At 45.9% G+C, this 14,127-nt stretch overlaps 1 protein-coding gene across 8 annotated transcripts in view; it reads left to right on the forward strand.

The window, feature by feature from the left end:
* Positions 1-5,754: 5,754 nt before the first annotated feature.
* The window catches only part of GSAP (gamma-secretase activating protein), a 71,458-nt gene continuing 63,085 nt past the window's right edge, over positions 5,755-14,127 (forward strand). For all 8 annotated transcript variants that reach the window (XR_014492865.1, XR_014492866.1, XR_014492867.1 and 5 more), the window contains exons 1-3: positions 5,755-5,985; positions 10,108-10,184; positions 12,246-12,302. Coding sequence is in view for 3 of the 8 variants with exons in the window: in XM_083365833.1 (XP_083221959.1) it covers positions 5,898-5,985; positions 10,108-10,184; positions 12,246-12,302 (222 nt within the window). In the remaining 5 variants the exon portion in view is untranslated. The remainder of the gene's footprint in view (positions 5,986-10,107; positions 10,185-12,245; positions 12,303-14,127) is intronic.

Raw genomic sequence — 14,127 nt, forward strand, 5'->3', positions numbered from 1 at the left:
TCATTTATTATATTTGTATACCGCCCTTCTCCCGAAGGACTCAGGGCGGTGAACAGGGCACATAAAAAATACAGAATACAAAAATTAAAAAAGAATTAAATAAGAGCCCGAGCTAAAAACAGTAGAATAATATAAATATCCCCAATAAAAACCCCAGCACATCCCCCATCAGGCCAGGCCGGCTTGCTCAAATAGGTAGGTCTTCAGACCACGTCGGAAGGAGCGAAGGTCAGGTGCCATCCGGAGCTCAACCGGCAGCTGATTCCATAAAGCCGGAGCGCCCACAAAGAAGGCCCTCCCCCTGGGGGCCACCAGCCGGCATTCTCTGACCGGAGGCACCCTGAGGAGGCCCTCTCTGTGGGAACGCACAGGGCGGAGGGAAGTTGACGCCGGCAGCAGGTGATCCCCGAGGTACTCTGGACCCATGCCATGTAGGGCCTTAAAAACCATAACCAAAACCTTGAACCTCACCCGGAAGACAACTGGTAGCCAATGCAGCTCGCAGAGCAAAGGTGTAACATGGGAGTACCGGGAAACCCCCAAGACAACTCTCGCGGCTGCATTCTGTACCAGCTGGAGCCTCCGAGTGGTCTTCAAGGGAAGCCCCATGTAGAGAGCGTTGCAGTAGTCCAGACGAGAGGTTACAAAAAAAGCACTGGATATAACGCTAAGGATTTCACTGCCTCCCTCGTAGCGAGTTGGATTTTTTTGGTCCTAACATTAAGGTTGCGCATCAGATGTAAGCTAAGGGGTAATTTGGGGTTGGGTCTGTTTGTTTGTTTTTCCTTTTACTTGAGTTGGGGTGGACAGGTTGGACGGGCTCAGTTCAAATCCTTCTCTGACCATCCGTTGCTTAGGTCAGGAAGCTGTCAAGGCGCCACGGAAATCAGGAAACCGAGGCAGTTCAAAGGCACATAAGGATTTATTGAAGCTCTCCCTAGGAGGATCTGAACTACTAACAGCCAAAGGGAAAATAGCGGTAGATAAGAAGCAACGGAATTCACGCTGGTCTGGACTGAGTTCCCTTGTGGGCGCGAAGGGACTCAAGACCGATGACACGTTTGACTCCCCCCTCCCTCGGGCTCAGCCTCGTCATCTCCTACAGCCGCCTTGCATTGACTTCGGTTCCCACGAGGCGGTATCCAAACCAGGGTTATACGTGTGAATAAATTTATCACAATTACCGTATATACTTGAGTATAAGCCGAATTTTTCAGCCCACTTTTTGGGCTGAAAAATTCCACTTCGGCTTATACTCCAGTCAACAAAAAAAACTTACCGAGGACTTGTGCGCGGCCGAGGCTTTGGTGCTTCCGGGATCGCGCGCACCTCTCCCAAGCCACCGCCGTCCGCAGACCTGCCGAAGTTTGGCAGGTCTCCGGACCTCCGTGCCCTTGCCTGCTTCTTTCAGCAGTGGAAAGAAGCAGGCAAGCAGGGCACAGAGGTCTGCTTCTTTCCGGAGGTCTGCTTCTTTCCGCTGTGGAAAGAAGCAGGCAAGCAGGGCACGGAGGTCTGCTTCTTTCCGGAGGTCTGCTTCTTTCCGCAGGGGAAAGAAGCAGGCAAGCAGGGCACGGAGGTCTGCTTCTTTCCGGAGATCTGCTTCTTTCCGCAGCGAAAAGAAGCAGGCAAGCAGGGCACGGAGGTCTGCTTCTTTCCGCAGCAGAAAGAAGCAGGCAGGCAGGGCGTGGAGGTCTGCTTCTTTCCGCAGCGGAGGTCTGCTTCTTTCCGCAGCGGAAAGAAGCAGGCAAGCAGGGCGCGGAGGTCTGCTTCTTTCCGGAGGTCTGCTTCTTTCCTCAGCGGAAAGAAGCAGGCAAGCAGGGCGCGGAGGTCTGCTTCTTTCCGCAGCGGAAAGAAGCAGGCAGGCAGGGCACGGAGGTCCGGAGACCTGCCGACGTTTGGGGAGGTTTGGGGAGGTGCATGCGCACCTCCCCAAACCTCCCCAAACTTCGGCAGGTCTCCGGACGGCGGCGGCTTGGGAGAGGTGCGCGCGATCCTGGAAGCACCGAAGCAAGTCCTCGGTAAGCTCCGGGCGGTCACTTGCTTCGCGTCTCCTGAGGGAAGGGGGGGGCGACTGGAGCGGGCGTGTTTCCTCGCCTGCTGGGCGCCGCGATTTGCCCGGGGAACGCGCAGGCCCCGAATGGCAGCGTGGAGCGAGGAAGCGGACAGCCAGGGCTTCCCCGAGAGCCGCGGCCACACAGGGTATTCCTGTGTATTCAGGCTTGCAAAATGGCGGATCGAGCCTCTGCTGGCGGCAGAGGCTTGCAGAGCGCGGATCCAGCCTCCGCCGGTGGCGGAGGCTTGCAGAACGGCGGATCGGCTTATACTCGAGTCAACAACTTTTTCCAGTTTTTGGGGGTAAAATTGGGGGTCTCGGCTTATGCTCGAGTCGGCTTATACTCAAGTATATACGGTAGTCGGTCCAGTCCTCATAATTTAGGAAAAGTCCCAGGCCTTTGGAAGACGAAGCCTGAGTTTTTAACCTTCCTTCTATTTCGTTGTTGCCTTTAATGTGAAACTGTGCTTCATGTTCTCATTGTTAACAAATAATAAAGATGGTTTGTGTTTTGTGAAATTGTGTCGGTATATATATAATATATATATACAGTGTATGTAGGTCTTGGCGTATTCTTTTCCCGTGTAAGATTGAGGGTGTCTTGGCGACGTTTCGACGAGGTCCCACTCGTCATCTTCCGGCTGGTGTCTTCGGCTTCGTGCTTGTGCGAGCAAAGTGTGATTGGAGCTGCCGTCTCTCTATAAATATTGGTGGGGGTGTGTGGGGTGCTGGCTTTGTTGCTGTAAGCGGGTTGGTTGGCTGTGTTGTTACATGTTGATTGGTTGATGGGGTTATTATTGGGGACATCAGGGTCAGACAAACGGGTGCAGTTATTACATCTGTATCCTGAAGCTGTAGTCTCTCCCCAAACAGTATACGTTTTATGGCATGTGGAAATGACCTTGGGAGATAGGAGGAAGGACCACAGACTAGGCCACAATCAGATAAGTGGCAGCTAAGCTTGCTCATTTGTAAGAAGTCTGGATTGATTTTTCTGATGGTCCATCTGTTTGCTTAATTCTCTCCTGAGCCTCAGGACCCACACCAGAGGTGTCAACATCCTACCTATCCTACTTCTTCACAATCCATAGGTTCCATTTGTCCACCACACTAAGCTACACAATCCTAACCAAGGTTAGCTCTAACCAGGTTTGCTACATTCTGCAAAGGCTTGTCCTTTATCTCACCAGTTAATGTGTGTGTGACACAGTTTATCTAGATATAAAATCACAGGGATTTAATGAGAGCTGAAGAGTAATTCAAAGTCCTGCAATAGTCAGATCTGACCAATTAGCCAGTGGAACACCCTGCCTCCAGAAGTTGTGGGTGCTCCAACACTGGAGGTTTTTAAGAAGAGACTGGACAGCCACTTGTCCGAAATGGTATAGGGTCTCCTGCCTGAGTAGGGGGTTGGACTAGATGACCTCTGCGATGATCAATAATAACAATAACAATAATAATAATAATGACAAAAATGCCAAATCCAGTCTGAACATCTGGCTGCCTCTGCAATGATCAATAACAACAATAATAATAAACAAAAAAGATAAATCCAGTCTGAACATCTGGCTGCCCCCTGCGATGATCAATAACAACATCAATAATAATAAAAATGCCAAATCCAGTCTGAACATCTGGCTGACTGTGCAATGATTAATACTAATACTGATAAAAATGCCAAATTCAGTCTGAACATCTGGCTGACTGTGTGATGATCAATAATAATAACAATAATAATAGACAAAAATGCCAAATCCAGTCCGAACATCTGGCTGACTGTGCGAATAACAACAACAACAAATTCGCCATTAGTCAATTGCAAAAGGCGGCCTTACTAGGAACTGCTTCCATCCTACGACGAGATCTGTAATACCTTCAATTCAAACATCCACATCTGCCTATCCCAGGTCCTTGGCAAGGACTAGATACGTAGGTAGACAGAAATGCCAAATCCAGTCTGAACATCTGGCTGACTGTGCGATGAGCAATAATAATAATGACAAAAATGTCAGATCCAGTCTGAACATCTGGCTGACTGTGCGATGATCAATAACAATAATAATAATAATGACAAAAATGCCAAATCCAGTCTGAACATCTGGCTGACTCTACGATGATCAATAACAATAATAATAATAATGACAAAAATACCAAATCCAGTCTGAACATCTGGCTGACTCTGCGATGATCAATAACAATAATAATAATGACAAAAATACCAAATGCAGTCTGAACAACTGGCTGACTGTGTGATGATCAATAACAATAACAATAATGACAAAAATGCCAGATCCAGTCTGAACTTCTGGCTGACTCTACGATGATCAATAACAATAATAATAATAATGACAAAAATACCAAATCCAGTCTGAACATCTGGCTGACTCTGCGATGATCAATAACAATAATAATAATGACAAAAATACCAAATGCAGTCTGAACAACTGGCTGACTGTGCGATGATCAATAACAATAACAATAATGACAAAAATGCCAGATCCAGTCTGAACTTCTGGCTGACTCTGTGATGATCAATAACAATAATAATAATAATGACAAAAATGCCAAATCCAGTCTGAACATCTGGCTGACTGTGCAATGATCAATAACAATAACGACAAAAATACCAAATCCAGTCTGAACATCTGGCTGACTCTGCGATGATCAATAACAATAATAATAATAATAATGACAAAAATGCCAAATCCAGTCTGAACATCTGGCTGACTGTGCGATGATCAATAACAATAATAATAGTGACAAAAATGCCAGATCCAGTCTAAACATCTGGCTGACTCTGCGATGATCAATAACAATAATAATAATGATGACAAAAATGCCAAATCCAGTCTGAACATCTGGCTGACTGTGTGATGATCAATAACAATAATAATAATAATGACAAAAATGCCAAATCCAGTCTGAACATCTGGCTGACTGTGCGATGATCAATAACAATAATAATAATGATGACAAAAATGCCAAATCCAGTCTGAACATCTGGCTGACTGTGTGATGATCAATAACAATAATAATAATAATGACAAAAATGCCAAATCCAGTCTGAACATCTGGCTGACTCTGCGATGATCAATAACAATAATAATAATAATGACAAAAATGTCAAATCCAGTCTGAACATCTGGCTGACTGTGCAATGATCAATAACAATAACAATAATGACAAAAATACCAAATCCAGTCTGAACATCTGGCTGACTCTGCGATGATCAATAACAATAATAATAATAATAATGACAAAAATGCCAAATCCAGTCTGAACATCTGGCTGACTGTGCGATGATCAATAACAATAATAATAGTGACAAAAATGCCAGATCCAGTCTAAACATCTGGCTGACTCTGCGATGATCAATAACAATAATAATAATAATGCCAATAATGCCAAATCCAGTCTGAACATCTGGTTGACTCTGCGATGATCAGTAATAACAATAAACAACAACAACAACAACAACAGTAGTGATAATAACAGCAATTCCGGCATTTGCTCCGTCTGGCGCGCAGCTGTTTCTCCTCCCTCCCCCCCCCTCCCGGCGCGCAGAAGAGCCGCTCCCGCCCCTCCAGGCTCCCCTTGAAGGACGCGCGGCGCCTCCAATAGGAAAGCGCTTCCCCGCCTAATTAGCGCAGCTGCCGCGGCGGTTGCAGAAGCGAAAGCAGCGCCGGGCAGGCAGAGCGGATGGAAGCGCCGCCGCCGCCGCCGCCGCTCCCCCGGGTCCTAAAGGGCGTCGGTCCTCGGCGAGGCCAGCCCAGCGGCGCCCGTGCCTTCCTCCGGGGCGCCTTCCTCCGCTGCAGCCGCCGGGCCGGGCGCCGCTTGCCGGGCGATGCTCTGCCGGCTGAGCGCTCGCTTCCAGCCTTCCCGGGACGTGGCGCCTTGGCTCGCCGAGCGGGCGGGCCGAGAGGGGAGCGCAGGTGAGGAGCGGGCGGGGCTTGGCAAAGCTCAGCTGGGGTGCAAGCAAGCAGCAGGAGCCCCCCCCCAAAAAAAGTCCCCCCCCCGAGTTGCTTGCATTGGACGGGGAGGGATCCGCGGGCTTCAAAGCGAGAGATCGAGGCGATCCGGAGCAGGGTGAGCGAGCCAGAGGGATCCTTGTTGGGGTTTTTCAGCGCAAAAGTTGGGAAAACTGGATCCTACAGCAGGGGGTCTTTAAACTTGGCCCTTTGATGACTTGTGGACTTCAACTCCCAGAATTCCTCAGCCAGGCACGCTGGCTGAGGAATTCTGGGAATTGAAGTCCACAAGTCACAAAAGGGCCAGGTGTCAAGACCCCTCCCAGAATTCCTCTGCCAGGCACCCTGGCTGAGGACTTCTGGGAATTGAAGTCCACAAGTCACAAAAGGGCCAGGTGTGAAGACCCCTCCCAGAATTCCTCAGCCAGGCACGCTGGCTGAGGAATTCTGGGAATTGAAGTCCACAAGTCACAAAAGGGCCAGGTGTGAAGACCCCTCCCAGAATTCCTCAGCCAGGCACGCTGGCTGAGGAATTCTGGGAATTGAAGTCCACAAGTCACAAAAGGGCCAGGTGTGAAGACCCCTCCCAGAATTCCTCAGCCAGGCACGACTTTGCTCGCAGCTGTGGTTTAAGTGAATTGTTGCATTTGTTAAGGGAGTAACAGGGGAGGGGGATGCTGCAACGGTCTAAGTGTGAAAAACGGCCGTAAGTCACTTTTTCCAGTGCGGTCACTAAGTGAACTCTTGTTAAGGTCTACCTGTATAGAGCACTAATTCCATCCTTGTGAACCAACTTATTTCAAAATCTAACCTGCAACTTCTTGAATTCCTTATACTTCATAAAATTGACGACATATTTCCATCATAGGTATATCACAGTATTTGTAGATAGCCCGGAACTTACAACTACAATTTAGTGCAAAATTTCTGTTGCTAAGAGGGACAGTTGTTAAGTGAGTTTTGCCCTGTTTAACGACCTTTCCCATTTTAACGTCCACAGTTATTTAGCCAATCACTGCAGTTGTTAAGTTTGGCTGGATCTCATCTGGGTTAATAAACCTTAGTAAAGATCGGGGCCAAGAATGATGGATACCTTTGAGTCTATTTGCATATCTGGGCAAAAAATAACCAAGTGCCAATTGAATTTTTATTGAAACTTCCTTAAAAGGTGACAGAAGGTCACCTTGTAGTGTAATAATTGAAAAAGAGAGCTGAAAACTTGAAACACGAGACAGCAGGAAATCATAATTCATTACAACTTCCTGCTCACAATCTATCACGTATATGCCAGCCTTCCTTCTTTGTGTCACAGCTTGACATATATATTTGCAGTTTCTTTCTGCTCAGAGATGGGGAAAGAGCGTTTACGTATAACTCGACACTGGCTCGTTATTGATCTTCAAATTTCTGCAAAGCAAACATCAAAATTAGAAGTTTGGGCATTGTGCAAACCGTTGCCTTGGGTAAGACAACATTTATTTAGGATAGCTTCTCTACAAAGGACATTGCAGAATAGAATAGAATAGAATAGAATAGAATAGAATAGAATAGAATAGAATAGAATAGAATAGAATAGAATAGAATAGAAAATATAAGAGTTGGAAGGAACCTTGGAGGTCTTCTAGTCCAACCCCCTGTTCAGGCAGGAAACCCTACGTCATTTCAGACAAATGGCTGTCCAGTCTTTTCTTAAAAACTTCCAGTGTTGGAGCACCCACAACTTCTGGAGGCAGGTAGTTCCACTGGTTAATTGTTCTAACTGTCAGGAAATTCCTCCATAGTTCCAGGTTGCTTCTCTCTTTGATGAGTTTCCATCCGTTGCTTCTTGTCCTGCCTTCAGGGGCTTTGGAGAAGAGCTTGACTCCCTCTTCTTTGGGGCAGCCCCTGAGATACTGGAGCACTGCTATCATGTCCCCCCTCGTCCTTCTTGTATATGTGTTAAGCATATTGATTGTAATTACCGATAGCATAATCCAATTTTGTTTCTCAGCCCTACTAAATTAACTTACTCCGAGTAAGCAGGAGGGTCTTTAGAGTCTCAACTCCTCCATTCCTTTTGGGAGCCTGTGATGTTGTGACCCACGTAGGAAAGTGAGGGGGGGGGGGGCTTGCATTAATAGGCTCCAGGAATACCGTTGCCAAAGTTTACTATAACTGTAAACATCAGTTGAGGTCGTAAGTCCAGGACTTCTTGTTTAAGGTAACAAAACATTCAGAAACCAACCCATAAGCTCGGGGAACGTACCTCCACCCTCATATTTATAGACCTTTGGTTTTAGTGCACTCACACCCACTTTAGCTCATCATTTCTTTCCAGCCTATTGATTTTTGCAGACGGAACGTTCTATTTCTTGAAGCAATCTGAAATATTTTGATGTAGTTTGGGTAGGTGAGAAACAGTTCCTCTTCTGTCTTTGGAGACTTTAATCGACACACTAACATTGGTGCTAATCTTTTTTGAAGTTCAACGGAGTTGAAAGATGCACAGATGTACCCCCCAAATATTGGGACCCTTCCACTTTTTTTTTTATTTTGCAAAGCATCCCAGTTTGCTGTGAAATAAGTTAAAACTGACCCAAGTAGATGGCACCCACTATTCTGTGTATTCCACTGGATTTACGATGGAGCGTATTTTTGTAAATAGCGAACCAATTCAAAATACCATTTTTTGTTCATTTTAGCATTTGCGAGAATTAAAAAGACGATGTGGCTTTCTTCAAAGGATTTTTTTAAAAAAAAACATTAGAACTGTTGACGCATAAGAGTCTTCAGATAAATTCATGTGATGGATCAATTCCTTCCTATGGATAAGTGCCCAATTTGTCTTTTGCTGTTCCAAAAGTTAATATTATCCATGTGATGCTAAGGTTTGGCCTACTCCGGGACTCAGCCTGTAAACAGCCATCCGATTCCTGACGTAGGAACTTCACTCCCTATTAACGCCACTGAACAAAGCTTGAAAAAGTTATTTTTACCGTATTCAAATTGACTGTAAACATGGATGTGTGAAGTAGGAGCTTTTGTTGCATTCAAAGCATAGCAGAGTTTCTTACAGGTAGTCCTCAACTTAAAACAGTTCATTTAGCAACCATTCAAAGTTACAACGGTGCTGAAAAAAGTGACCGATGACCGTTTTTCCACACTTATGAACATTGCAGCAGTCCCCTAGGTCATGGGATCGAAATTCAACCGCTTGGCGGCTGACTCGTATTTATGACGGTTGCCGTGGCCCAAAGTCGCCTCTTGTGACTTTCTGACCAGCAAAGTCAACGGGGAAGAGAGATTTGCTAGCACTGAAGCTACAGTGTTAGCAACTTAGCAGCTGCAGTGATTCTCTTAACGGCGGTGGCAGGTAAGGTCATAAAATGGGGCAAAACTCACTGAACAATTGTCTCGCTTAGCAACATAAATTTTGGGCTCAACTGTGGTCGTAAGTGAAGGGCTACCTAGCTTGCTACCTATACAGAAGAAGGGTCAACTAAGGGTCAAGTTGGCACTAGATAAGAGTCAACAGAATTCATGGGGGAGCTGAACACAGGATTCTTGTGACTATGCAGTGATTCTCAACTGATGACACATTTAACCCCACCTTCCAGCTCTGCCTGCTCATCTCTTACATCAGAGCTCCCCAATCTTTCCGGGCTGGTGGCCTGGAGGGAAAGGGAGGGGCAGGGAAATGTACAGGCGCATGTATGCGCAAAACAGGCACATGCCCGGCAGCAGTACTAGTGCATGCACACATGTGCAAGCGGGGCGCATGCACCCACAGCGGCACTGGTGGCAGCGCTGGCACCTGCACGAATGCGCAAATGGGCTGCTAGCGCATGCACGCATGTGCAAACAGGGCACTAGTACCCGCGCGATCCTGGCGGTGGTGCTAGCCATGTGCAAACAGGGCTGCTAGCACCCGCATGGCGGAACTAGCACAAGTGGGGAGGGTGCATTCCTGTGGCCAATAGGCCACGGACCGGTACCGGGCCACGACCCACAGGTCGGGGACCCCTGTCTTACATCATGTTTGCATATTCTTTTCAGCCATTGACTTTCATGTACAACTTATAATACATTCATGCTTACCTTTTTTAGATGCTGGGGGAAATCCTTTGGAGACGCCGCATATAATAAACGTGGAAAGAAATGGAAATGTTCTTTATACTTGGAAGGTAAGGCCAATTTTATTTTTTTAACTTGAGAAATGGTCATGTGTAATTCCCTGGGGCAGGTAGATTTTACCATCAACGGAATCTTAAGTTAGGCCTGAAGAATGAGGTCCATTGCTCAGCAGAATGAAGGAAAGTACAACACCAGAATACAGATTAACAGAGTTGTAGGGGACTTTGGAGGTCTTCTAGTCCAACCCCCTGCTCGAGCAGGAGATCCTATACCAGGGGTGGGGAACCTTGGCTCTTTTATGACTGGTGGACTTCAACTCCCAGAATTCCTGAGCCAGATACGCTGAGGGGAAAGGGAGAGGTTTCCAAGCTGAGCCATGCTGGCTCAGGAATTCTGGGAGTTGAAGTTCACGAGTCATAAAAGAGCCAAGGTTGCCTACCCCTGGCCTAGGCCTAGGCCGCTTTATGACTTGTGGACTTCAACTCCCAGAATTCCTGAGCCAGCCATGCTGAGGGGAAAGGGAGAGGTTTCCAAGCTGAGCCATGCTGGCTCAGGAATTCTGGGACTTGAAGTCCACAAGTCATAAAAGAGCCGAGGTTGCCTACCCCTGCCCTATACCATTTCAGACAAATGGCTGTCCAATCTCTTCTTCAAAACCTCCAGTGATGGAGCACCTTCAACTTCTGGAAGCTTCCACTGGTTAATTGTTCAGACTGTTAGGAAATTCCTCTTTAGTTCTAGCTTGCTTCTCTCTTTAACAATCTTCCACCCGTTACTTCTTGTCCTATTCTCAGGTAGCTTGGAGAATAGGTTGACCCCCCCTCTTCTCTGTGTCAACTCAAGTACTGGAAGACTGCTATCATGTCACCCCTAAACCTTTCCTTCATTAGACATATAAGGAAAGGTTGCTGGAATTGGGTATGTGTAGTTTAACGAAGAGAAGGACGAGGGGTGACATGATAGCAGTCTTCCAATATCTCAGGGGCTGCCCCAAAGAAGAGGCAGTCAAGCTATTGTCCAAAGCGCCTGAAGGCAGAACAAGAAGCAACGGATGGAAACTAGTCAAGGAGAGAAGCAACTAAGGAGAAACTTCCTGACAGAACAATTAACCAGTGGAACAACCTGCCTCCAGAAGTGGTGAATGATCCAACACTGGAAGTTTTTAAGAAGAGACTGGACAGCCATTTGCCTGAAATGGTATAGGGTTTCCTGCCTTAGCAGGGGGTTGGACTAGATGACCTCCAAGATCCCTTCCAACTACTACTACTTCTACTTCTTCTTCTTCTTCTTCTTCTTCTTCTTCTTCTTCTTCTTCTTCTTCTTCTTCTTCTTCTTCTTATTATTATTATTATTATTATTATTATTATTATTATTATTATTATTATTATTATTATTATTATTATTATTATTATTATTATACAAGATATACCTAGGTCCCCCAACTGTTCACTGCATGTTTTAGCCTCCAGTCCCCTGATCATCTTTGTTGCTCTTCTCTGCGCTCTGCTCTAAGATCAACCTTAGTGAGTTTTCAGTTTCCCAACGTAGTTTTTGCTAGGTGAAAAAGAGACATGGACGAAGGATGAAGTAAATGATACCAAAATAAAAAGAGTATCAGGAAAGGGTCTCCATACGTTTACACTACTTTTTTATATTTTTATTTTATTTTATCCAATACCTGACCATCCCTCTCTATCCAAATAATGCCAAGCAACGAACAAAATAAAAACAAGGGGATTGCATTAAAATCAAGTTAGGTTTTCTTAACATAGGATTAACGATTGAAAGATGCCATGGCATAAATAGGATCCTAAGCTTTCTATTTTTTTTTAATGAATAAAAAAAATCTTCATTATTTTTCTTCTTGTCTTTTTTTTTACATACTAAGAGCAGCTTGACATATAGGAATAAAGTAGTTTCAAGTTTCCTACCACTTTCTGACTATGGAAGGATGGATGCCACCTTTTAAATTTAGGCATATCCCAGACTGCAGATAACACCAAAATAAAACTGGCAAAGTTTTGACGGAGAAAGCATTTTCGTAATGGAGAGTAAATATTTAAAATGGGATAAAAATGTGAATATTTAAAACTCAACCCCTTTCTTTGCAGGGACCTCAGGAATGCACGCATGTTGGCTTGTATGATGATCATGATAAAAAAAACCAGGTAGGCCTTATTTGCTGAATTTGCCATCTGTAAGGATTGAATGATAGTCGAATGTTGTCTTTAATGTTACAAGCCAGGTTGTTTCCAAGAAAAATTGTATCTTTTGCGATGAAATCACCAAGCGCGAAGTCTGGTTAAATAAACATATCTAAGCAAAACTTCTCCTCTTAAAAGCAAAAGTTCAATATAATAACAGTATAACAATATAATATTATATATTATAATAACAGTATAGGTAAAGGTAAAGGTTCCCCCGCACATGCGTGCTAGTCGTTTCCAACTCTAGGGGCCGGTGCTCATCTCTGTTTCAAAGCCGAAGAGCCAGCGCTTGTCCGAGGACGTCTCCGTGGTCATGTGGCCGGCATGACTAGACGCCAAAGGCGCATGGAACGCTGTTACCTTCCCACCGGAGTGGTCCCTATTTTTCTCCTTGCATTTTTACGTGCTTTCGAACTGCTAGGTTGGCAGAAGCTGGGACGAGTAACAGGCGCTCACTCTGCTACGCGGCACTCGGGATTTGACCCGCCAAACTGCCGACCTTCTGATCAACAAGCTCAGCGTCCTAACCCACTGAGCCACCACGTCCCATGTAATAACAGTATAATAATAGTATAATATTTAGGAGAGGACCCTGTGACAGGTAGGGGGATGACTGACGACCGCAGTTAACCCCAAAATTGTTGTTGCTAAGCGAGACTATTCTTCAGTGAGTTTTGCCCCATTGTGCGACTTTTCTTGCCCCTGGCCGTTAAGTGAACCCCTCCACTTGTTCAGTTAGTGACCTGGTTGTTAAGTGAATCCGGCTTGCCCCGTTGACTTTGCTGGTCCGAAGGTCGCCAAAGGGGATCACGTGACCTCGAGACACCGTGACCGTTGTAAATATGAGTCAGTTGAGTCAGTGTCAGAATGTTGATCACGTGACCCTGGGGATGGTGCAACGTTCGTAAGGGTGAAAAATGGGCATAAGTCATTTGTGGGGGGGGGGTTTGAGCGCTGTTGTAACTTTGAACGGTCATGAAATGAACCGTTGGAAGTCGAGGACTACCTGTACAATGGTGGTTTAGAGGGCTGGGTTAGGAGAGGGGAGTGGGGGACCCGGGTTTTAATCCTGCTTTGGGCATGGGAGCTAACTGGGTGCCCTTGGGCCTGTCCTCTCTCTCTCAGCCCTGAACTTTGTCAGGTTAAGCTCCGTGCAAAACGAACAGGGCCTACAACCAAGTGAGAGAAAGGCTAGGAAGATGGTTGATAATTCAGGCGTTGGGGCCGAAAGCTTTCCATGGACTTCGGTTGGTTGGGCTTTGGTGCGTAAAGCTGTGTCCAGAAGAATCGCCAAGTAACAAAGCTTAGAACTAAGGAGACATTTCCTTACAGCAAGAACAATTAACCAGTGGGACTACTTCCCTCCAGAAATGGTGAATGCTCCAACACTGGAAGTTTTTAAGAAGAGGCTGGACAGCCATTTGTCTGAAATGGTATAGGGTTTCCTGCCTGAGCAGGGGGGTTGGACTAGAAGACCTCCAAGGTCCCTTCCAACTTTTCTTCTTGTTCTTGTTCTTGTTGTGGTTGTTGATGTTGTTGTTGATGTTGTTGTTGTTGTTGTTGTTGTTCTTCTTCTTCTTCTTCTTCTTCTTCTTCTTCTTCTTCTTCTCCTCCTCCTCCTCCTCCTCCTCCTCCTCCTCCTTCTTCTTCCTCCTCCTCCTCCTCCTCATTATCATTATCATGCCAGTGTGAGTCAGTGACTTCATTCACAACTTGTAAATAAACCTTTCTACGCCATGCTTTCCTTTCTGGAGATTTACTGAACATCACCTCTTGGTTGGTTCAC

Source organism: Vipera ursinii (genome assembly GCF_947247035.1).
Source record: "Vipera ursinii genome assembly, chromosome: 6".
NCBI classification, from domain to species: Eukaryota; Metazoa; Chordata; class Lepidosauria; order Squamata; family Viperidae; genus Vipera; species Vipera ursinii.